This window comes from Pecten maximus, chromosome 14, assembly GCF_902652985.1.
Source record: "Pecten maximus chromosome 14, xPecMax1.1, whole genome shotgun sequence".
Lineage (NCBI taxonomy): Eukaryota > Metazoa > Mollusca > Bivalvia > Pectinida > Pectinidae > Pecten > Pecten maximus.
This window is the reverse complement of record NC_047028.1, coordinates 36,884,963-36,911,250: the sequence shown is the minus strand read 5'-3', so window position 1 is coordinate 36,911,250 and position 26,288 is coordinate 36,884,963. Positions and strand designations below refer to the sequence as shown.

At 35.6% G+C, this 26,288-nt stretch overlaps 1 protein-coding gene across 2 annotated transcripts; it reads right to left on the bottom strand.

Moving 5' to 3' along the window:
- Positions 1-4,402: 4,402 nt before the first annotated feature.
- Positions 4,403-23,747, bottom strand: LOC117342536 (inositol 2-dehydrogenase-like). 2 transcript variants are annotated; one of them, XM_033904716.1, is made up of 9 exons: positions 23,651-23,747; positions 14,156-14,293; positions 11,703-11,862; positions 10,420-10,490; positions 9,702-9,810; positions 7,985-8,112; positions 6,606-6,829; positions 5,768-5,933; positions 4,403-4,566 (listed from the first exon to the last, which is right to left on the bottom strand). In XM_033904716.1, the coding sequence occupies exons 2-9, from the start codon at positions 14,199-14,201 to the stop codon at positions 4,451-4,453; spliced, it is 1,020 nt and encodes a 339-aa protein (XP_033760607.1). In that variant the 5' UTR covers positions 14,202-14,293; positions 23,651-23,747; the 3' UTR covers positions 4,403-4,450. The 2 variants fall into 2 exon arrangements, with proteins under 2 accessions (XP_033760607.1, XP_033760608.1); XM_033904717.1 differs by lacking the exon at positions 23,651-23,747 and adding an exon at positions 15,497-15,678.
- Positions 23,748-26,288: the final 2,541 nt, after the last annotated feature.

Genomic DNA, 26,288 nt, shown 5'->3' with positions numbered 1-26,288 from the left:
AGCGAGTACCATATACTTACGCATTTTATTTATGTAAAGGTGTTATGTATTACATGTATCTTTTGTATTGTACTTGAATTAACACCATTGCTTATTATTGCAATTTGTACCTTTTTGCTTATTATTGCAATTTATACCTTTTTGCTTATTATTGCAATTTGTACCTTTTTGCTTATTATTGCAATTTGTACCTTTTTAGCAACATATATCTTATTCAACCATTCTAATTTTCATTATTTGCTTAACCTTTAATTTATATTTCATGTGTGATTTGCAATTTAAGAAATATTAAAAACAAAACATATATATATATCAATTTATGTAGGTGATATTGTCCTTTACATCTTCTCTGAAGTAACCACATGACATTTCAGATCGAGACAAATATGTAACCCAGTCTCTTTTGGTTGACAAATACTAGTAAGGTACATGTTTTATATTTACTGGAAGGGTAATCTGGCTATCAGGATGAGTGGGAAACTAAATACCAGATTTTACCATTAATGATAACAGAGGAGAAAACTGGAAATATTTTATTGTTGTCAGCTGCAGTTTTTGTGTGATATTTAAGTCAGAAACGCCAATTTGTTTTTATGATAAAACTAATTGTTATATGATCAGTGTAAACGGTATTTGTTCTAACATCAGAAACTCCTCTGGAAAGTCGTTCAGTTGCAAACAGCAATACTTACTATGAGAAGGCTGGCCTTGACGTTTCAATCCTGATGTCATTCAGGATATAAAAATCTTGTATGAAAAAATAATTGTATGGCTCTCGTTGTTATTTAAATTTTTATTATCAAAACACGATGTGTTAACATAGCCAGGTGAAGATGGTAAGACTTTTTGTTATAATATACATGATGTCTGTCCAATATGGACAAATAACTGTCAAGTGATTATTGTTAGGCTCCTTGGTATAATATACATGACGTCCGCCCGTTATAGGCAGGTTTCATTGTCATATTATTAAGTTAAGACATCTCGTCGAACTCCACCGGACTTCCGGTCTCTATTGACAGTTTACACGCTCGAATCAGTCTCATCGTCTCGATAGTGTCATCTTTCGTCACCAGTAACTCGGATTTTCCTGTTGAGATAAAAACAAATCCATGTTAGCGATTCGTATGCTACTTGATATCACTGTACAAAATTTCAGATGGGTGGTTACGAAGAGGTAACTTAATGACAGGTAAACGACCACAATACCTTTGCTGGGTAAATGAACTACTACATCATATTGAACTTAAATACATATATTGGTTAAACCGACTTTAATCTTACATTTGCAGCAGTTTTGAAACCGTGCCCTAATATCGTGTGTGTCCTCCTCGAACAGTTATCACATCTCTAATTCTTTGTTGCATTGAGTTCATCAGGGCATTGACTTTCCGTATTGGAATGTTATTCCATTCTTGGACGAGTGCATTTGCTAACTGAGGGAGGGTATTTGGGGGGTTACGGCGATTTCGAATTCTTCTGTCTAATTCATCCCACAAATGCTCGATTGGGGACAGGTCGGGGCTATATGGAGGCCAATCTATAGGAACAATGTTCTGCGTCGCAAGAAAGTCTCTACAGACTCTTGCAACGTGTGGTCTCGCGTTATCTTGCTGAAAGGTTAGATGATGCTGCCTAACAAACGGCACAACATGGGGCCTAAGGATCTCATCCCGATAGCGTACGGCCGTTAAATTCCCATTGACTATCACCAAAGGCGTCTTCAAACCATGGGAGATTCCCGCCCAAACCATAACTGATCCACCCCCAAATCGGTCGTGTTCCAAAACACAGGCGTCAGCAAAACGTTCGCCTCGACGCCGGTACACACGTTGACGGCCATCTGCTCGAAATAACGTGAATCGAGATTCATCGGTGAAGAGCATAGACCTCCAACGTCTCATAGGAAAACGTCTGGGCATATGTGCCGTTGCCCATTGCATACGACGTGCTCGACGTTGCGGTGTTAGTGGTAAACCAACGTACTGTCGCCTTGCACGCAAATTAGCCTCACGCAGTCTGTTGATCACTGTTTGGGGATGAATTCGACGGTTATGATTACCAATCGTATTCCTTGCCGTTTCAGCGGCCGTTAATCTCCTGTTACGCAGGTGTGCCAACCTAAGAACCCGGTCTTGACGTCGCGACGTTACGCGTGGACGTCCTGATCTCGGCTGGTCATCGACTCTTCCTGTTGCGTTAAGACGTGAAACTAATCGACTAATAGTCGATTTGTGAACTCTGAATTGTCGAGCGACGTGAAGTTGCGTGTTCCCTGCCAGAAGCATCGCTATAGCACGTCCTCTATCAACCTTTGATAACCGTGGCATAATTGTAAAAGGAATTATTGTTTGCAAAAGTATTGGCGATGATGTGGCTCAATGTTAGTGATGAATTGATACTGGTTTGAATGAAAAAAGAACGCATATGTTTGTACAGGCACGGTTTTTGATGTTTTTACCGCGCCGGAAGTGCATAGGTCTCTAGTCACACTTGGGTGATTTTGAAGATTGGTATGGGTGTTAGGCAGGGTGCATGTTTATTTCCGCGATTTTTATACAGATATGTATATTTAATACAAAATTAATCACAATTTTCCATGTTGCGTTTCTTTTTCGTTTCAGTATATATTTACACTTCATTCATGCAAATCTACAGTTAAATAAACAAAACACGATACAAAGAGTAATAAGAGAGGTACAAACGAAATTGGAGACGACTGGTTTCTTGCTTGTTTGTTTAATGCAATAAACATGGTTTCATCATGCGAGATCTTTGTCATTTTTTGCACGTCTTTTTCAGAACAGGATATGAAATTGATATAATTTTTTTCAAGTGATCAGACAGAGCGAGTACCATATACTAACGCATTTTATTTATGTAAAGGTGTTATGTATTACATGTATCTTTTGTATTGTACTTGAATTAACACCATTGCTTATTATTGCAATTTGTACCTTTTTGCTTATTATTGCAATTTATACCTTTTTAGCAACATATATCTTATTCAACCATTCTAATTTTCATTATTTGCTTAACCTTTAATTTATATTTCATGTGTGATTTGCAATTTAAGAAATATTCAAAACAAAACATATATATATATCAATTTATGTAGGTGATATTGTCCTTTACATCTCCTCTGAAGTAACCACATGACATTTAATTTATGAAGTAAGAAACTATCCATTTCAGATCGAGACAAATATGTAACCCAGTCTCTTTTGGTTGACAAATACTAGTAAGGTACATGTTTTATATTTACTGGAAGAGTAATCTGGCTATCAGGATGAGTGGGAAACTAAATACCAGACTTTACCATTAATTATAACAGAGGAGAAAACTGGAAATATTTTATTGTTGTCAGCTGCAGTTTTTGTGTGATATTTAAGTCAGAAACGCCAATTTGTTTTTAGGATAAAACTAATTGTTATATAATCAGTGTAAACGGTATTTGTTCTTCTAACATCAGAAACTCCTCTGGAAAGTCGTTCAGTTGCAAACAGCAATACTTACTATGAGAAGGCTGGCCTTGAGGTTTCAATCCTGATATCATTCAGGATATAAAAATCTTGTATGAAAAAATAATTGTATGGCTCTCGTTGTTATTTAAATTTTTATTATCAAAACACGGTGTGTTAACATAGCCAGGTGAAGATGGTAAGACTTTTTGTTATAATATACATGATGTCTGTCCAATATGGACAAATAGCTGTCAAGTGATTATTGTTAGGCTCCTTGGTATAATATGGTAGCAGTGTACAGTAAAAATGCCAAATTCTGAAAAATATGGCACATGTTTTAGATATGTAAACATTGCCAGTTAACCTTACATATAACCTCTAATAAAGTATATATATTTGAAATCTGTACAACATTTGCAATTTTAATAGAGCTCTGAAGGATAAGTAAACTGATATTTTCTGTGATTTTTAGAGCTGTGAATACCATGGTAACAGCTTAAAAAATTCTCAAAAATTGCAAAATATTATGATATTTGACCCAAAATGGCACAATTCTCTACACAATTTTTTTTCTGAAACCTATTTAAAATTAACTATCTCTAGCCCAAAGACAGAATTAATCTTGTTTGGACATATGTTGTAAATTAAGTTTTTCCGCTATCTTACCTTTTCTGTGGGCTTCCATTTTGCACTGTAGGCAAAACTAAATTTCCTGTGTAAACACACGTTCGGAAAATCCGGATATTTAAAATCCGGAACCAATTTATTGATTTTTGTTTTAAAAAATGTGAAGCCTGTATGTACTACTTCATACTGAATATACCAATTATAGTGTACATTTATTTTTTCATTTTTTATGCATATCATAATACAGGAGTTATTTCCTTAACAAAAAAATTGCCCATGGCCAGGCTGTCTTACTGTGGTGTGCTACCTATACATGACGTCCGCCCGTTATAGGGAAGTTTCATTGTCATATTATTAAGTTAAGACATCTCGTCGAACTCCACCGGACTTCCGGTCTCTATTGACAGTTTACACGCTCGAATCAGTCTCATCGTCTCGATAGTGTCATCTTTCGTCACCAGTAACTCGGATTTTCCTGTTGAGATAAAAACGAATCCATGTTAGCGATTCGTATGCTACTTGATATCACTGTACAAAATTTCAGATGGGTGGTTACGAAGAGGTAACGTAATGACAGGTAAACGACCACAATACCTTTGCTGGGTAAATGAACTACTACATCATATTGAACTTAAATACATATATTGGTTAAACCGACTTTAATCTTATATTTTTGTGTTACTTTTTATCTGAAAATATCTCAATTTCGAGACCAGAATAAGTACGTAGCTTTTCTATTGATTAATATATGCAAATGAGGCGTGTGAGGCTTGTAATTCGTGATTCTGACTTGTATATCTATACTAGAGAATTATAAATATGGATAGTGACTTGACTTGTGTATCTATACTAGAGAATTATGGATATTGACTGTGACTTGTATATTTATACTAGAGAATTATAGATAAAGATAGTGATTCTGATTTGTATATATATACTAGAGAATTATAGATATAGATAGTGATTCTGACTTGTATATCTTTACTAGAGAATTATAGATATAGTGACTGTGACTTGTATATCTATACTAGAGAATTATAGAAATAGATAGTGACTGTGATTTGTATATCTATACTAGAGAATGTGTAACTGTTCGATGTTATATGTCTATATGTGATCGTATGTAATTTACCTGTGTCTTGATAAAGGGGCAGATTGCCTCGAAAATTTGACAATTTACTTGTCTGTACTGTCGTTATTACTACTTGACATATACTAGAGAATTATATATATAGTGACTGTGACTTGTATATCTATACTAGAGAATTATATATATAGTGACTGTGACTTGTATATCTATACTAGACAGCTATGAATAGTATGTGTGTATTCATACCAGAAAACAATGGATTTGGTTAGTGGGTCAGCTGCGCAGAAACAGCGTTTAAATTTTGTCCAAACACCGCTTTGTCTATTGTATTACTCTCCTATAAACTATCTACTTTATTATTTCATCTTTAATTATTCTTAAATCAACGCTTTGTCTTTGTTTTTTCCCCTATAAACTATCTACTTTATTATTTCATCTTTAATTATTTTTAATTTAATCTTTTCATCTTATCACGTAGTTTACATTCGAATTATCAAAAGATGTCACCCTGAACACATTTGTATGGGGCGATAATATCATAACTTCACAAGTACAATTCCACCTGAGAGATATGAAACAATTATACCTTCCAGGACGTCAAGAAAATGTTCAAGTTCATTGCTGTAGGCCTGGTCGTATCGGGTGGTGAAGTGACTGTGAATGCGAGGCTCTCTGGTCACGTGGTGACCTGCCTCAGTCACGTGATCACTGGAACGATTCCCTACGGACAACAAACCTTCTTCACAAAGAACCTAATTGAGACGAAAAGACAGACGAATTAAAAACGCAATAAAACCAGTTCATGATTCTTGTGTTAATGTCTGCTAGTAATTAATCGAGATCAAGAAAAAATGAAAATGACTTTTGATAAACATAAAAGTATTTAAGAGCGCATTTTCTGCGATGTTTACATCAAAGTATATGTTTCATGTAAACCTGAAAGTCGCGAATAAAATTGTAAAAATAATATATCCACGAATAACAATTACATTACGGCTTGATACACAGCCCTGAACAATATTTTAACGTAGACGACCAACCATTTAATTTATATATACACAAATTTATCAATATTCCGACCGTGTATTAAAGGTTCCCCTTCTTCCGATTTCGAGATACATTTTTTGTGCATGAAACATGTCTAAATAAATTTGAAGTTAAGCTGTCATTTGATTGGTTCTAGTTATAAAACCTGACCAATCGCAAGGCTAATATTCGAACCAAATCCAGCGGCTTTGACCTTGGTGGTGCCTTACATTTCCTTTTCTTAAAGAGATTTCATGCTTCGGATACAGCTCACAGACTGGTTATCGTGTGACTCTTAAGATGGGAAATGAATACTTTTGACAGCACAAGAGTGCAGGAAAGGTAGAGATCGGAACCCTTGGATTACAAAGGTGTGAGAAACATGTGTTTACTCGTACCTCCAGTCTTTGATCATAGCCGTACGCTGCTAATCTGCCATTGTCAATAAGAGAGAGTGTTCCATTTTCGTGTTTGATAGTGACAAGAACCTGGTCCATATCAGGTATGGAGGCTAGTTCTGGATCGAAGTTCATCCCCTGGACGTAAATCGTCTTTGGTCTTGAGCCAGCTATCCATAAGACATAATTCAAGTCATGGACGGTTGAATCAGCTATTATGCCACCTGTGATGAAGTAAATCAACGTTTAGAACTTCGGACCCAAATTCCATCCACATTCTCTGAAGCAAGTATATACACATGTTTGCAGTAGATATCTAAGAGAATGCTTTGACATTATAGAATACCGATCAGTAGAATACAATATCCATTTCAGTATCTGCATATACATTGATTTTCATCTACATTTGAAGGTAATACTTATTCGAGAGAGAGTAGTTATGATCGATTGAAAATAAGAATCGACTGTTGTATCGTTTTGCACAATATCAAACGATACATAGTCTGAGCATGGTTGCACTTTAATGCATTTTCGAGACAATCATTATGAGTTTAGTTTCATGAATACAGGCCCTGAGAGATCTAGGGACTTAAGTCTACTACAGTGTTTTACACCTGCAGTATAAAATAATTGCGTAAAAGACACAATATCACAGTCTTTCAACGCAACATAAGAGTCAACTATAGCAGAGCCACAGGTAAATTTGAGATAAAAAAAACTAAACTGCATCTTCCATCCTAGCTAACAGGAAGGATTTTAGGTTGTTTCCATACAACACTGTTCAAACTGTCCCAATGGAAAAAGAAACATTCTGCCATCTACAAATGTAACTTTAGACTTTACAGGATGCAAGAAATTAATTAAATTGGCAGAGTCCAAAAGACATTTTCAGGAAGTGACTTAGTTTCACACAGGTACTGCTACACCAATCATCAGAAAACCACGAAACTCTCTATGAGACTCTACTCTTAGAGTCTCGTGAAATTCTGACGACGTGCTGGGCTATACACCATATGTTTTGTTTATTGTTATAACTCTTTTTGAATTTTGATTCAACCTTTAAAAAAAACGTCAAGGTGACGTAATCGAACCTTTCAAAATTTCCCCTTTTTTAGCCGCAATTCGCTGATGAGTTTAATGCATTTCCAAATTATCAAGTTTCCTACCTTGCCAAATTGATATGTGTTCGGTATTTTTTACCTATGTTCAAGCGCTTATTATGAACAGATTTCATTGGCTGTCTTAATCTTATTTCAGTTTTGTTTCCTCTTTTTTTTTGGATTTTATTTTTCATGTTATACCACTTCTACGTTCCTTAATTGTGCTATTTATATTTCTTTCATCACACGTAAAAATATTCCTGTAATAAGTGTATTCACCTGATGTTTTGAGGTAGGAGATAGGTGGTAGGGACAGGTCGCGACTGGTCACTTTGATTAATCGAACTCGTCCTAATTCTCCAGATTTGATCCTATCGTAGACGTTTCTAAAGCTGGGGTCGAATGGTCTTGAAAGCAAACAAAAAATTACTACTAAAACCGATATTTCAGACAAAAACGATATCATATTTGCGATTATGCTTTACCAGCTTACGGCTTCCAAAGCTGACATTCTCGTGGCTATAATTGAAAATAAACAATCTACAAAATAATAGAAACGTATTAGCTTATTTTTTTGTGTGTCTTAACTTAACACTTACTTACACCCGTTTCACTTACCAGAAAATCCAGCAATCAACTAAATACGAGTAGATCGGTGAGTTAATACAAAATACGGAATGACGTTTTCTGGTGGATATGTCTTTTGCTGTCCATGTTTGTAAATCTAAATTCAAAAAGTATGAAGGGATTTAAAGATTGAAATATGTCACTCTCTTTATGAAATAAAATCAAACCTGCCTTAGCGACCCCTCTGTTTTAAACGACTTCCTGTCATCACCGATTTTTTTTTTTTTTCTCGGTGCTTTTCTCTTTTTTAACCTGTTAAAAGACTCTCTATCTAACTCGACTAACACATTGGTTTCCCCCGGCCTTCATGGCGAAAAACCTATATTTGGCGACTTTGGTTAGCGCCGAAGCCGGAAAGAGAATAAAAAATCGTACTAAAACTTAAATTCCGTGATATGAATACAATAAAATCTCGCGTAAGCGAGAACAGGAAGTTGTGATTACATAATTGCTAGGGTGTCAGTTTTTTATTTGTGTTCGCTATCGGCAGGTTTGATATTGCGCAGTCGCTTCAAAGAAAACACTAGAACATAAAGTGAAGGCTATAAATTATTAGATGCTGGTAAACCAGCTTGTAAGGGTGCCGATGAGTTTGGCGTTAATAAAACGCAAATTCAAATATAGAGCGAAAAGCATGTATTTTAAAGGAATATGAAAACAATGTTTCATTGCAATCAAAAAGAAGAAAACGACATGTAACTAAAGACTTATAACTTCATAGCACAAAGCAAACATATCTCTAGGAATTTTTATTGATTAGAATGCTTTTAAAATAAATAAATATAGATAAAATTATTATTTGTGTATTATTTTTTAAATCGGTGTTGTTATCTCAGCAGTGCATTTACTCGTATTTTTAAGTTAACAGAAAATATAACAAATAAGCATACAGTTCTATTATTTTTTGTCTTTACTTCAGACTATTAACCAAAACTTTAACCTGTATTAAGTGAATCCTTATCTTTTATGGCCCTTTCCCCCTCGGAAAGTCACATAAGACATGTAGGGCTGTTCTGTAAACGTGCTTAATTTGACGCACTCCCTTTTAAGCGCAAATTAAAATTATAACAAATTGGCGGGCTTATGAATTAGCACACCAACAATAATTGCTATAGAAACGAATATAGATTAACTTCAGCTACCGCAATTATAATTTAGCGGAATACTTTCAGCGCGGAAATCGCTAAATAAGATTACCGCTAAAATAAGATTACAGCTAAAATAAGATTCTCGCAAAAAATAAGCTTACCGCTAAAATAGATATCCGCTAAAACATGTACAGTATAATAAGTATCATGCGAGATAGACAAATGAATACTCTGCTTTAATAACCTCGGAATGAGAATCAGTTTTGTTTATAAATTTCTACCTGTGAAATGCGCAGAAAAGGGGCAGGTTTCTCGACTCCGCCAGTTCATAACACTTCCGTGTGGAGTCCTCAGCGATAGTGACTGGCTTTTCACAGAAAACAGCTTTGCCTACAATACATGATCAGAAGAACGCTTTATTGACACCGGTACCGCCTTCACTAAACGTCTTTAGCAAGGAGGCAATTGATAATGTAACATTTATCATGACTATGATATGTGACGTCTCGTGTGAGTTGTTAACCCAACTCACGTCAAAATTAATGTGTGTAGGCATATACCCTCGACCTTTTATAAGTTGACATGTAAATAAGTACTACATTCCTGTATCTTTAAAAAACAACTGAAAATACCAACATCATAACGAAGCCGTTATTCTAACTCACAATTGATAAAACAAAAATATTTGTTTGCATGCAGACCTTTGAACAAGTACATCAGAAAACATTAACAGAATATAGGTTTGCCTGCGGGCGGGCTCCTGTAAAATAGTACACTGAGAATAAGACCAGATATCCAGGAAGGCTAAGCCTCTTCTGATTCATTAACGACCCCGCCATAAATAGTAATACGGGTTAAGTCCCATTCTGAAAATGAAACGAAAGCAAGGGTGGTTGCAACGAAACTTCTAGGTATTCCATCAAGCTTCGAATACGTCCGAGTCCATATATCATCGTGATGTTGACTTTAGAACTCCCCCGTTGCCAACATCACCTTTACCTGCGTGAAGGGAGTCCTGTATAATTTTGTTGTGGGTTGAGGAAGGAGAACAGATGAGCGTGGCATGGACCCTGTGAAAATTAAGGCGAAAATAAAAAACGAAAATTGTCAATCTTTCTTCAAATTTGTGATAGCTAAGCAAAAACATCAATTACTTGTTAAGAATAACTATGGAGAGCAACGCTAAAAGGAATCGGTATATATTCTATACGCTATTGATTTCGTTTTAGGAGTTAGCATGCCAACTGCTGCCATAATTTGAGTTATTGTCGCCTTCTGGTGATTCTAGATTGACATGTTTAAAAACGAAGTACATATAGGTATCTGATTTTTCATTCAACTTTCAACTTTATGTAATATCTTCCTCACAATAAATACTATATATAGATAAAACATTTATTTCCAACATTCAAAAAGTACGGAAAGGCCTAGCGGCAAAGTCTTGTTTTTTAAACCATATTAAGTAAAGTATAAAAGTATTTCTTCGTTCAACAGTCACAAATGGCCATTTTAATAAATACTAAAATCTATCATTAATGTCGTTGGCACAATTGAACTAGTCCCACTATTTTACGTCATATAAACCCATCTTATGTTTCCATTTAGCTAAAATACCGACCTCAGCAGACTTGATGGAATTTATATCAAACCGCTGCATCTAAATCCTGTCACATGGTTTATATAACATGAAGAAACAGAAGCTAACGTAGAAATAATCACGAGTGAGCAGTAACTTCCAACATGAACTTATACAAAGTGTTTCGGAAGGCTAAGAGTCTTCTGAGTTCTGACCCAGATGTAGTATATAAACAAAATCACCATACAACTATTTTGTACTTTTATAAGTTAAAAGCGATGTCAACAACCAGAGATCAAGTTTGGGAAAACAAAATGGCCAGGACAAATTGTAGTATAGAGGGGAGGCATTTTGACCCCATTATTTATCCAGTCAAAATTTTGGGAATATACATAAATGAAATAACAGGTTTTTTTAAACAAATAATAAAAATCTGTTAATAGTCTGAAAGTGTGCAAGAGAAATTTGATTTTTCTATGCCTATACTCATTCCATTTATTCTTCTTATTTTTCCCCCTACTGCACGTACTTCAAACAAAAATGGATGTCATAAGAAAGAATAACCTTTTTGCGTATTAAACAGAATAAACCGAAAGTTTATGCATAAATCAAATGTCAAAAATGCATTTCCTTTATAAGAATATATCACAAAGAACTAGCAACACCACCCCGTATCTTTTGGCCCACCTATCAAACCTATACTTACTCGGGGTCAGAGTAAACCTCCTCTAGTCTATCAGGTGTCGTGCATCTCGCGTTTAGATTTAGATCTTTTACAAATTTCTGGGCGTCTTCTAAACGATTTCGGATGATCCAATTCAAAGAGGCCCTTGGAGACAAAACGGTATTTCTAGCATGGAGCAAACCTTTGAAATACAATAAGAGATGAGATCACATCAATCGTTTAAGTAGGAAAATTGTGCATAATTCCGCTTACGTCAGAAAATGTTTTCACAAAACTCGCGTACATGAGGAAAACAGTAGAGATGGCAATGTATGGAGAAACAGAACATTTACCCTTAACGGTCGCATGAGTTTAAGATTAGATTATATTACTATATTATTGTTATTGACCTTGAATTTGAGGTCAATGTCGTTCCCTTCAGCATGCTACAAACCAAATATAAGGTTTTTTTAAGTGTTTTGGTTCTCGAAAAGGCGTTTAAACGATTTTAGCATATTGGAGACTGGTTGCCGCATATGAATGATAATACTATCAGGAATTTGTTAGATGATAAGATAATGAAGTAAAAATTGATACATGCTCGGAAGAGTAATTAATGCTTGTGCATAACGAAAACAAATCAACATTAAAAGATTTCACTTCGGACGATAAACCAGATTACGCAAAAATGTAGGAAATTATTTCATATCAGATCTCTTGGCTTCTTGCCTCATTTGAAGAAGTTATTTGAAAATATTAGCATTGTTGACCTCTGTGACCTTTGAAAGATGGCCAAGGTCTTTCATTTGAAAGTCTTCATGGTCTTCCACCCCAGCATGCCACAGGTCCCTAGGCATCTTCCTTAGTAGGAATAAGGGTTTAAGGTTGTAGGAAATTTGAAATCTGTGACCGGGAATGAAAGCCCTATATCCAAGCATGCTATATGCTCCAAATGAGGTCTTTGAGCCTCACGCCTAATGAGAAGAAGACGTTTAGAGATTTCGGCATATTTGGCGCCAATGACATTGAATAAAGGTCAACGTTATTTATTTGAACATTCTTGAAATTCCTTCAATCAAACATGTTTAGGTCACATATCAGGTCTCTGGGCTTCTTCTTTAAAAAGAGGGTGTCTTTTTTCTAGCAAAACTGACACACGTGACCTTGAATGAGGGTCAATGTCATTCATTTAACCAATCGTGATAGCCCATCACTGAAGCATCCCATATGCCCAATATCAGATCTCTATGCCATTTACCTAATGAAAAGAGGTCGTTTCAAGATTGTAGGATATTAGACCCCTGTGGCATGGAATGAAGGTGAAGGTCGTCTATTTTAACATGCTTCATAGCCTTAACTCATGCATGATACTGGCCAAGAATAAGGTCTCTGGGCCTCTTTTGAAATATAATTGAAAGAAGCTTTTTCAAGATTTTAACATACTTGACCCCTGTGACCTCAAATGTAGGTCAAGGTTATTCATTTCACAAATAGTGATAGTCCTTCTTACATGCATGCTATATACACAATTTAGGTCTCTAGGCATCTAGTTTAATGAGAGGAAGTCGTTAAAATATTTGAACATATTTGACGCCAATGACATTGAATGAAGGTCAAATTATTTTATTTAAACAATCTTAATAGTCAACCACTCCAGCATACTATAGGCGACATATCAGGCCACTGGACATTTTGCTTAATCAGAAGTCTCTTGAAGATCATAACATATTTGACCCATGTGACTACGATTGAAGATCCAGATTATTCATTTGAACAATCTTGTTAGCACTTCGCACCTGCATACTACTGGCACAATTTCAGGTCTATGGGCATGTTGTTTAATTGAAAGAAGCCATTTTAAAGATTTTAGCATAATTTACCCCTGTGACTTTGCATTAAGGTCAAGGTCATGTATTTGTACAATCTTGGTGGCCCATTATCCAAGCTTGCAATATGTCAAATATTAGAGGTTTTTTTATGATTGAGAAGAAATCGAAAATGCAAATTGGTTGCGAACGGACGATGGACGACGACGAACTGAAGATGATTTGAATATGTCAATGGCTAATTAGTCTCAGGTGACTTAAAAAGGGAAAGGTTGTCAAGATTCTTTTCAAATACCTATTTAGATTTAATGACACTTTTATATTTAAAATTTGTGCATATTTCTAAAAATTGCGAGCGAATTTTTTCTTTAGAAGTTTCGGAACACTCTTTGGATTACCATTGACTTTGACTACAGAGGATAGGTACTCTAATAAACTTGGAAATCACATTTCGATACCACCGACAACATTCAAATGAATCGTCGTATCCATTTCTATCAATGTAGGAAAATTGATTTTCTTTTTCCACCACATCCATACAAAAATGCAGCATTTACCGCGAGTACGTTATCTGGAGTTATTTTAAAGACTTCCGGGATATCTATATATTTTCTATAGTATCTATGGTGTTAATGTTTCCTTCCCTGTAGATTTGATTGTTAAACTTACCCATATTTCCCATACCAAACAAGGCAAATCCCACTTTGGATGCCATCGTACGTACAACTGTCTTTGGTCGGTCGAAACAATATCGGCATGAATGGCTATTGCAGAAAACAAATTAGCTTTACCTCACCTTGCTGCCTCCTGAAATAAAGTGAATAACTTATAATTACATGTATATCATACGTTGCAATTTTCAATCTTCAATTTCCTGCCATCTTCTGACTATATTTTTCTTTTCATTGTACCTAATGTCCTGAAACTGCAATACGATTTTTTACCTGTGGAGTTGACGATATATATAACAAGAACTAGTGTCCCAAGATCTGCAGCCTTAAGCAAACTTACAACAGCTCATAAAATGCAACAGCACATTTTTTTCAGTGTTGAATGAACAACTAGGACAACATCATGACACAACATATTCTAATATTCCAAACAATATTTTCACGTCATACCAAGACAAGTCGATGTGTTTGGGTCAACATGGAGGTAGTTTTTTGCAATTCAGGTCTACATGAGAAACTGTTGATCAATTCGTATGTTCCAACTGCAGACAAATACATATTGACAAGTAATGCTGAATGACTTAACATGAATCTCAACTGATGTGTGTCGAGAAAATACAATATTACAAAATATTCCAAAGCATCTTACTCAATTTAATCATACGTTTATATATTGCATTTTCGCCATTTTCAAGCTTGTATTGTCACCACAGCGATGAGCAGTGAAAATATGACTTGACAATGAAAATATAGGATTTTGCAGTGATTATATAAGATTTGGAGTGAAATATAAGTTTTTCGTTTTAGAGCAATCAGAGTGAACCATGTGTTCAACTCATTCATCCAAAACTTGCCATTTTTTTCCAATCGAAGCGAAGATAAATAAATGAGTTATCTTGCTGTATTTCTGAAATATTCGGAAGTGTTTGTTTTCTACATAGAACTCACTTGACATTAGCTTGTCATGCACAGATATCTCCGATACCAGCAGAAAACGCTAAAATTGCGTTGATCAGTCCATTCAAAATGGCGCCGCCAAGTTGACTTTTTGACACTTTTAATATTTGATGTTTTAGTTTTGATGTTTGGGATAAAAATCTAACGAAAGGGAAAAATAGATTATTTTCTGTTGATATTCACATATATTTCACTCACATGACAGAATATTTCGATATTTTTCTCTCGTGCTTTGCACTCGTGAGAATATCCATACTCTGTCATACTCGTAAAATAGATGTTATATTCAACAGGAATCCATTCAATATCCTCTATATATCTATAGTTGCGCACCTAGCATCATTGACAAAGTTGTACAAGTTTAATGCCAAGATAGCCTTACCTGTAGTGTTACGACTGTAAATACTTCCGTGTTTGTCAATGTTAATTCGGAGCTCAAATGATTGTGTGTATCAGGATTAGGATTAATCATAAAGAGGCTTCTTGTTAAGAGTGAGATCTCCTGTTCATAAGGTTGAGAAAATTCCCATTCACGGGACAGTTCGATATGATCTGTTGGACACGGCAATCAGTTGAGGCTTCGAGTGATATATGTTGATATGATAGTCTTGGCTCTTACGTTGCTCTTTTCTACCTTTGCAGGGTTTGACGAGTGGCGCGTGAGCGTATACAAGACTATACATGTAATAGGCTATACAACATATGTACGTACACGCGTAGAAGAACTAGAGGCTAGTTTACACCAGTGTGTACATAGGACGCGTTGCACTGTTACATACAATGGTCCTCGAGGCAACTAGAACATCCTGCTCGTACGTATAACTATACGATGTAGCGTTAATTAGTGCAAACACTACCTTGCGGAAAATAACGCACCAACAATAAAGCTACTGTATATATGGTGTAAGGACTAATGTGTCAGACTGGAAGCATGCGTTATACATCACCTAATCAGAATCGCTGTAATACTGCTAATTACATATTTCAAACCAAGATATTATCAGCTGCTATGAAAGCAACTCATACCGTATTTGTTCATTTGTCAACACGCCTTATCTCGGGAACAACAGGGTACAACACCCCGTAGACGTTACACTAGAACGACAAAACAGTTATATGATGTAGTTTTACATTCAGAATCAAATAATACCTGTTACTGAAATCATTTTTAATTAACCGCACGTTTCTTTGTCTTCTGTAAATCTTTACAGCAAGTGATTCATACAAAACAACTACTATACGGACGGAATTACTTCATCACTTTCATACAAAACAACTACTATACGGACGAAATTACTTCATCACTTTCATACAAAACAACTACTATACGGACGACATTACTTCATCACTTTCATACAAAACAACTACTATACGGACGAAATTACGTCATCACTTTCATACAAAACAACTACTATACGGACGAAATTACTTCATCACTTTCATACAAAACAACTACTATACGGACGAAATTACTTCGTCACTTTCATTAATAATAAGCTTCAAAAAGCGCCTTTACTTTGACTTTTTATGGGAGGCGTGCCTCACAATATAGCATCAGCTATAGGATTTCATTACGGAACCAATCTTTTGGTACCTCAAGCGGCTATCTCCGTAATCACGGGAGACAACTCATACATACCAACACAATACACAACCCATTTATCTCGATAGTAGTTCTATATTTTGAATGTCGTAATTGTTTATTTTAATTCTCATAAAATCCCCAAAAGAAATATATTTCATTTTACATCGAGTTTGAATGCCACCAGAGCCTATTAATAATAACAAAACATTATATATATACATGTATCTACACATAATGTAGGCACACAAGCATACTCGGTCAGTTAGTAGGTTCTAGGCCAGCTAGTACCCAGGTGACAGACGGTCGAATATTTTACGCGTATCTGATTGTAAGTAAAAACCAACGACCTGCATGAATGAGAAAATAAATAGATAAAGATGGATTTTTATTAAAGGGATAATATATCAACCGCCCCATAATGTGTTTATATTGTTATAGGGACGTTTACGCTTGCCATGTTACCATGACATACGAGATGTGACGTCAAAACCTCTCGCTTTCATTATATTTCCATTCACAGTTTTTTTCTTTTTTGCAGTTTCTTTTGGTTCATACATGATGAAGTTAAACTATATATGCATTTATGAAAAATATCAAGACTTCAAATAAAGTGCTACTACACGAAAAATGTATATATATATATGAGACGTCTGGTGGTAGCCTGTTATCAAAAATTCATCGCAGAGTTCCAAGTGCGAGAAGGGTTGGCAACCGGTGTACTCGGTACAAGAACCGTACCGACATTCGTTTAACAAAATACCGGTATTTGCAAGAATAAAAACATTAAAATCTGACGTAAAAAACTTGACGAAACAGTTATTTTGTTCAGTTGTTTCAATCACTTACTAAAATGATGTCGCAACTTTACTGCTGTTTTCTAGCTTTACTTGTAGTTTCGTATCCATATGTCTCATTTTTATTGTGTGTGTTGAAAAGTCGAAATCAGAAATTAATAACTTACAAAAGATTTAATTGTCTCTTTAGATGTCATATTTCATATTTTTGTACCAAAATATGTAATTAAATCAACGATCACGTGATCCGTCTGTTCACGTCTGATCACATGATCAATCGGTCAAAATGGGAGCGCCTTTTGGATACGGGCTGCATCCGAAACTCTGTAGTGTGATGTTTTTTCACCAGAGTATTTATCAACACGAATAAAAGGCAAGTTGCTTACAAGTTGTTAATCTGTTTGTTTACATGTCTTTTTCTTTAATTACTTAGGACTAAAGTTTGTTTACGATTAACGTTAGTGATTCAGAGCCTGATCTGACTGCATCATTAGAACGAAGTCATACCCTTAAGCTATAGTCACACCAGATCGTACGATTTCTGTATCGTGCGATTGGGGGCGATTTGGCCGAGTTACGACCGATCGGCAATGTTTGTTGCGATGTCTATTCGCGATCGCATACTGCGATTGGTCCTACGACTGGTGGTAGGTCATCGTACGATTGGTGGTGCGCTTGGTCGCGCAATGACTTACGATTGGAGAAGATTGATCGCAAGATCAATCGTAGGCAATCGAAGGCAATCGTAGGCAATCGTGCGATGAGTGGTGCGATCAGTGACCAATCGCACGATCAGTCGTGGCAACCTGCGACTGCTCGCACGATCCGGGGACGCACCCAGTACTGTACTGTACTGTCGCCTTCTCGCTCGTCGTTGATTTCGACACCCAGTTGTTGTTGCTGATGCTGCAGTAACAACATTGCTTGTATATCCGTCATTTTGTTACCTGTACCCAGGAAAGTGGTTTGCGAGGTAAAGACTGGTGGTGCGACCGATCGCAAGGTCGTGCAAACACTCGGGACAGGTCGTGACTGATCGTACGACCAATTGTGAGGTCGTACGATCGGTGGTACCACCAATCGTAGAGTGGCACGACCAGTATCACGACCAATTTGCGACTACTTGGCCCGCGATCATGCACGACTGGTCCTGTGTTCATGTGCGACTGGTGGTACGACCGTTCTGCGACCATGCGATTTAGAATCGCAGGTCAGAAGTTTTGAACATGACCATCGACCTTGCTGCGACTGATTTTGCGCGTGCGATCACCCACGACCACTGCGACTAGTCGTGCGCTCATGCTACGATTTCCCTGCGATTCGATTTTCTTCGGTCGCAACTAGGTCGTAACCTGGTCGTAGGCCCGGTGTGACTGGGGCTTAACTCTGCTCTGAGGCAGACATATTGTCGTCCAGATCTACGTTATCGCAGCTAGTATTTCATAAAAAAAACATGTACATTGTATCATGGGTCAGTGATTGTATGCCGAAATCCGATCGTCTATCTTATAAAGCTTACAAAACTATCGCATCTGTTAGTCGTAGTGGTCATTCCGACATTCGTGATGTTTACACCGACTGCACAGTTCCCTCACAAAGAATATACAGAATTTGGAATTTCTGGGATAATATTAACTGCAGTTGGTTATAGTATTAATAATAAAGACTCATACCATAGACATCTACATTCAGTTCTCATAACTAATTACAATATTTTGAAATTGGAATATTTTCAAATCTAAATGGTCCATCATTATGGAGTACCCCAACTGGAAAGGCATTTCATGATAATTTTTACAACTGATGATTTAACCAGCTTGTCTTAATCTTCAGCTATAAATGTAACCTTTTCAAATTATTCTATGTAATGTACACAGAGCTGTGAAACTTTTGTGTAATATTGGAAAATAGCCCGAGTTTGCTCTGGCCCTGTCACCATGTCTGGTGTAGGGCCAGAGCGCGCTACTACTGTATATGAAAAGCGCTTTACGCTAGTCAAAATTTCATACTTGACTCGACGCCATATTGCTAACTATGTAGGTCGCGGTCGGCAAATTACCGTAATCAGTGCGCGATGGAGTGAAAAGGAAAAAATACAACATTTATTTTTTTATATATTTTACCCCTTATAATTTATAAATAATGAATTTTTGAATTTAATATAATTCACACAGGTTTTGGGAAATAATAAGCTTAGTTTTCTTTAAACTAAGAAGAAAAAACACAGTAAAGCATATGTGGTCTTTTCGGTCCATTGTGTTTCGATTCCGGTGGTGACAGGGCCAGAGTAAAATTGAGCTAATTAATTAAATGAAAAATAATTTTAGATAATCAAAATGTATACCAATTGCATACCATATACAACTTTTGAAGTATATATATATATATATCATTAATATCTTCAATAAATATTAATATTATTAAAACTTTCAAAATTCATTTATTGCTGTGCAATTGATTATATTGTAACCTCGGTATTGATACTAGCCACAATATATCGCTCAGCTAGAGAGATCTTCTCTTTAGCTAAATTGGTTGAGTGTAAGACTAGTAAGCTTGAGGCCCCGGCTTCGATCCCTAGCGGAGGCAGTGATTTAAATTTAATTAAGCATGCGCTCTGTTACAATATTTATCACAGGGGGCAGGGGAGGACCAACGTCACACAAAAAAAATTGTTCGATAAATAACCTGACAATCATTTTTTGTGACGTAGGTTCGTGCCTACCGCCTGTGATATTTATGTCGCCCAACAAGCCCCTTATTTTAGGCAAAACCCCCTTGAAATCAACATCAAGCTCTCTTATTGGTCATGTAAAAAGTATGACATGTACATAAAAGGATAATTTTGAAACTGATAAGATTTATTGTTTTTATTTCATTTTGTGTTGGCACTTGATTTTCTGATATATGTAAGTGAGACATTGCTTTCATGTTATTGTTTGAAAACAAAGTAGTCATCACATGTAAAAATCTTGAATGGTTCTACAGTGTTATCTTTATTTGTAAGCTATGTGTGCTTTACCAGAATATGGTAATGCTCAAAAACAAAGTTTTTCAGTAACACTACAGTAATTGAATCATTTGAGTATCTTTGAATATTGGCCTTTAAATCTTCTGTTGAAAATGCGCACAACAATCTGCGGGCTATCGCATATATGGACAGCCATTTTAGGATGAAATACCAAAAATACTAAGCACTGTTTCTTATCACTTAAGTACTTGTTACTTAAGTGTGTTTTTTACTGTAGGTGACAGTGTATTTCTTGGCTCTTAAGTACAAAAGACATTGCGAGAGTTACATGTATTTACTCGTTTTTGAGTGTTTCGACCTAGTGATGTAAATGTTATAATGACGATATCTACTGCAATTAACAAAGTCATCGGCACTTTTAAGGCTGAAAAGACACAAGAGATCCCAGAGGGATCATGGCGCCCACCATTGAATAATCTTTATATGTTCCATGTCAGATTGATCTTCTCTCTATTTTTCCCTTCCTCTTACTAATCTGTGTAAATTGAGAAACATCCCTCCAGTACTTTTCAAACAAGGGGAACCTATATATGAAATTTGAGATTTAGCGATAATGGCTGTCTGTCGGTCATGTTGTTTTCCGACTGGTCCCAAAATGCCATAATAAATTTGGTTAGTTTATTTCGACGAGGTAGCACTCTTAATTAAACAAGACAAGTGTCTTTTGCAAAATGGACAAAATCGGTTAGGGTTAGAGCGAATGAGTCTTATTGCTATGGCTGCCATTCACGATTGTGGCTTGAAATTGATTAAGCATCCAGGTTATTCACCTGATCTTGCTCCATCAGTCTTTCATCTAGTTCCAAAACTGAGAGCAGCTATTTCAGGCACCCTTACCCTGACCCTAACCAAATAGGACCAGTCCTTGGGTACACGACCCTATATATAGTCAGAGAATAGTAGGACTTAAAAGAACATCCTTGAGTACCTCCTTCAATAACAGCTCACAACATATCAATCCACCCTCGTATGTCTACCAAACAAAACACACATCGTTATCACGAAAGACGCTTGGAATTAGTATCCCAAAAGGAAATATTAGTAGTAGTGATTTCGCATCATTTCGCGTAATTTCGCGAAAACTAAAGCATTTCATCGCGAAATTTTGAGATATTCAACGGGAATTTTTTTTTCTAAGAAAATGATCTCAACTGGGCTTCGTACATGATAATCCTGTCGTTGGCTAAGGACGGTTTCAACACGTGGTACTACTTCAAAATGCCATTCAAAGTGACAGGCTAGGTGATATTTGAAAAAAGCAAACAAACAATATGATTTGATTTCGCCCTGGAACAAAACATAAACATTAGATCATTTTCAGTAAACAACATCATTAGTCGATAAACACTATTTAACTATACCATATACGGTGAAATATCACACAGTGGTCAGGTCACGATAACCTTTGACCTTTCACATAAGAGCTGTACTGAAATCACCTACTAACATGTCCCTGTTGTTATCGTAAGTGTGACTGGTAATAGATATAAACTTTGTCGTCGACCTTTTCGTAAACTTAATCTAAACTGTAGTTGATTTGTCATTTATCATGAAAATAAGTATTGAGCCAAAATAGAGTATAACATACATTTACTATCTAATGTAATATATTATCTCAACAATGAGAATTATTTTTTGTCATCTGTAAAATTTCTCTGACATTTTCTGTTTGTTTGCTTGTTGTTCGGTTTTTTTCGGTGTTTTTTGTTTTGTTGTTGTTGTTTGTTTTTTTTTATTTTATGAGGTTTTAGGATTTTTTAAATTATTTTAATTTATTCTTAGTGTTTTCTATTTTTATTTTTATTTTTTTTATTTTTTTTTTTATTTTTTTTTTTTCATTTATTTTTTTTTAATTTTTTTTCTTTCCTTTTTCTTGTCATTAACGTTAGTCACGTGAATATTATATGATCCACTAGTTGATAAAAATACGTGTTAATGATAAACTCCGCATATTTAGGACTTTGGAATTTTTATATAATTCATTTAAAAATTTGAAAAGATAAACAATATAATGATCAGATTAAAGAATAACCCATAACCACTTTTGAAAAATGTTTATTTACTCAATCACTCAAAGAAACAAAGGCCAAGGTAACTGACAGTTTCGTACAGATAATTCAGCCTTAGTTTATTATCAGATAACTACGTCCTCTAGATGTATGACGTGCCCAACGCAACGATTGAAAAAATATAAATGTTTGATTTCCTCTCGAGATTAATTGCTTAGACTAGTCTATGGATGCTTAGACGAAGTTCAATATTTTGAATTTTGTTTTAAGTATTATGTAAAATGTTGGTGTTTTTTCCCCTATTGATTTGTATCAGCTGTGACACACAAAAAAAATGAATTGAGACTTTATAAATCAGTTCACTATTTCCCTCAACGAAAAACACTCACAATTTGTGTAAATAGTTTGTGTTACAATTCAAATAGTAAAAAATTGAAATTCTGAAATTTTGCTCTCTATGATGCTTCTCATTACTCAAACTTAATCACGTTTCAAAATCTTGACGTAACTTTTACAGAAACGAATTAAAATTGTGATTTGTGCGTCGGCATGAAAGTATATTTGACCGGCTTAGATTCGGAGTGCTGTTCCTCTATCACCTTCAATTACAGCCTCAATCCAACTATGTCTGGACTTCATTAAATGGATTACCATTTATTTTCCGACGACATAATAAACTTCAATCATCTAGATAAACAAAATCGTTAAACTCCCTAATTGGATTTTGAATATAGTTGAAATTTTGCAAGTTTAAGAAGATACGTGTACAATAATCTTTTTTTTTATTTTTTTTTTTTTTTTTTTACAATTACTTATATAATAACTATTCTTTAAAAAAAATAATAAAAAATAGTTCAATGCAGTCTAAGAAGATGGACATAGGTTGTACGTTGTGAAAGCACAGAAAGTGCATAACAAACTTACTACCAACTCTAGCGAGTTCACAGCTTAGTGGGGCATTACAGGTGAGTTTGTCCAGAGGTCAGTATATAGAACGAGAACGACAGTGGTCAGATATGATCGTCTCGGGGTACTTTAGAATGCTTTGTAAACCGAGTACGCTACCTATGTATTTACAAATAACATGTTTGTTAAAGTAATGTAGCGCTCCCCTTACCTCTATATATGTGCAATCCAATATTTCGTCTAATATAAAGGCAGAATTCGCAATGTCTCACCTAGTGTTGAGTACCGGGAAGGTTAATAGATAACAGTGTCAACAAGGGGACGTCACTCGTCCAGGTTAAACATCATACGAGAAGTATATCTGCCAGCGACTGTGTTGTTTGGCATAGGCGGTTTTTTAAGGCTATAAAAAATGTTCCATCAGAAAAAAAAGGGGGGGGGGGGGGGGGGGGGTTCTATGTTTCTAGGACTCGTCAGTGATGTAAAGGACATCATACAGCTGCAATGTCCTTCTAGGACTCGTCAGTGATGTAAAGGACATCATACAGCTGCAATGTCCTTCTAGGACTCGTCAGTGATGTCAGAGACTAGGGACATCTAGTCAGTAATTTTAGTGACGTCATCAGCTGTTTCGTCCTTTCTTGTACTAGTCAGTGACATTAGGGACATCATGCATACAGCTGTTTCCCAGCAAATCAAAAAATTCTCTACAAATTGTGATCGACCTACTGATGATTAGGATTTTGTGAAGGTGGTCCGAGATTTATAAAGAAATGGCCTTAAGGGTAATCTATATAGCAGAATTATGTTGAATTTCAAACACGAATAAATATCTAAAGATTTGCACAAAAATAGTCATGTTATATACCAAAATGTTTGTTTGGATATGTAGCTTCTTACAATCACCAACAATTTGCTGTATATACTACCAGTTTCTTCCATAGAGTAACTTTGAGGTACATGTAAGATGTAGCATGGAATAATTTTAAGTCTCGAAAATGACCAAACCTTTAAAAAAAGCCAAGCTGTCATGTTCACAAGTGTCTAAAGCACAGGGTAGGAGCATTTGTTTGACCAGATTTTACTGTATGTACGTATAAGCACTTATTTGTTTTGACCTTGAAATGCAAATGGCAGCTGTGAATAATATTACACAAATATTGCTTAAAGGGAGGCATTTCAGTAAATAAAAATACTCCTATGGACCTTTTAAAGTCAAATTGTTAAATTGGTGAGTTTGTGGCCTTTTTCAAAAATAGGCATATTTTACCCCAAACTCAGCGGTTGAACATTTTTTCATAAAATCAGTCTCTTGCCATTTCAAGAATACTATATATTGTCTAATAAGAGCATTTTTTTATGTTTTGAATACCTCCTTATATGCCGTATTTGTGTGATATCATTCACGACTGCCATTTGCAATTCAAGGTCAAAATAAAAACAGCGTTTATACATATAATAACGTCAAAGCTGGTCAAACCAATGCTCCTATTTTGTGCTTTAGACACTTGTGAAACATGCATTTTTCTTACATTTTGTTGAAATTTACGAACAGCTTAACAAATTACATGTCAACAGCAAGTCCAACAGTTGGCCATGATACATAGGCCTACTAAAAGGTCATCAATGTTACTTCTGTGACATTGCACCATAATAGGGATTTATAGGCCTGTAAAATGTCAATGTTTTGACCGGATTTGCTGTTTAGATGCCCCTTTTAAAGACTGCTAAAATGAAGTTTGAATTGCGGACACGAAATCAAGAAAAGAAAATTCATCGAATCAGTTGCAATGGAGATAATTCTGTTTTCTTTTTATTCTTTGATTTCCATTCTATATCTCACTCTAGCCTTTCGGTGCTTCAAACTCGCCGAAATGTAGGTCACCAAGAACTTTCTTGGGCCAAACACTCTCTCGTACCCATTTCCTTAATTTAGTTTAATTTAAGAAATAATTAACGATGATTCGTGTATTGTTGCAGGATATACAACGAGGACGAGGATATTTTGCAATTAAATTAATAACGAAGGCCGCAGGCCTGAGTTATTAATTAAAATTGCAAAATATCCGAGTCCGAGTTGTATATCCTGCAACAATACACGATTCAAAGTTGATTATTTCTATTCTACCATGTACTGTTTAATTCTGAGATCGACCTCTTTCTAAAAGAAAAACAGCAAAGAACCCCCGAGAAAACCTTGTAATTTATTTCTTGAGTATTGCATTATTTATTGATGAAATATACAGGCAATACAGTACTACGATCAAGATCATCTATCATATGGCATTGATTTTGAAAAAAAAAAGAAAAAGGATTAAAAAAAAAAGGAAAACAAAGAAAAAAAAGAAATAAAAAAGGAGGGCCTCCGTAGGATTCGAACTCGCGTCGTGATAAAAAATTATTGAAAGACTAACCCATTAGCCCACTCGGCTATAGTTACCTTTTTATGAAACTGGTGAATATTAGGTATATAAAATTGTAACAGCCTTGACTCACGAGCGTGTATTATTGACACGAGCGTGGGTTATTGGAAAATAATACATGGTTTTAAACCAATCAAAACTGGCGTTGCATAGCAAACATGATAGAATAATTCTTAATCTACGATAACCATATACTGTCATGAGCCTGGATTTTCCCCCATGAATTGCGCACAATCGCTTATGTTCAATCAATCGGGAATCGTCGGCACTTTCCGTAAACGAGAAAATACTTAATATTTTCTCGTTTACGGAAAGTGCCGACGATTCCCTGTCTGTGTGTATCTTATGCAGTGATCTTGTGACGATGTCAAGATCGAGGTAAGCAGCTAATATTTAAGTCTGCAGTGTCCTTGATTTCAAGTTATC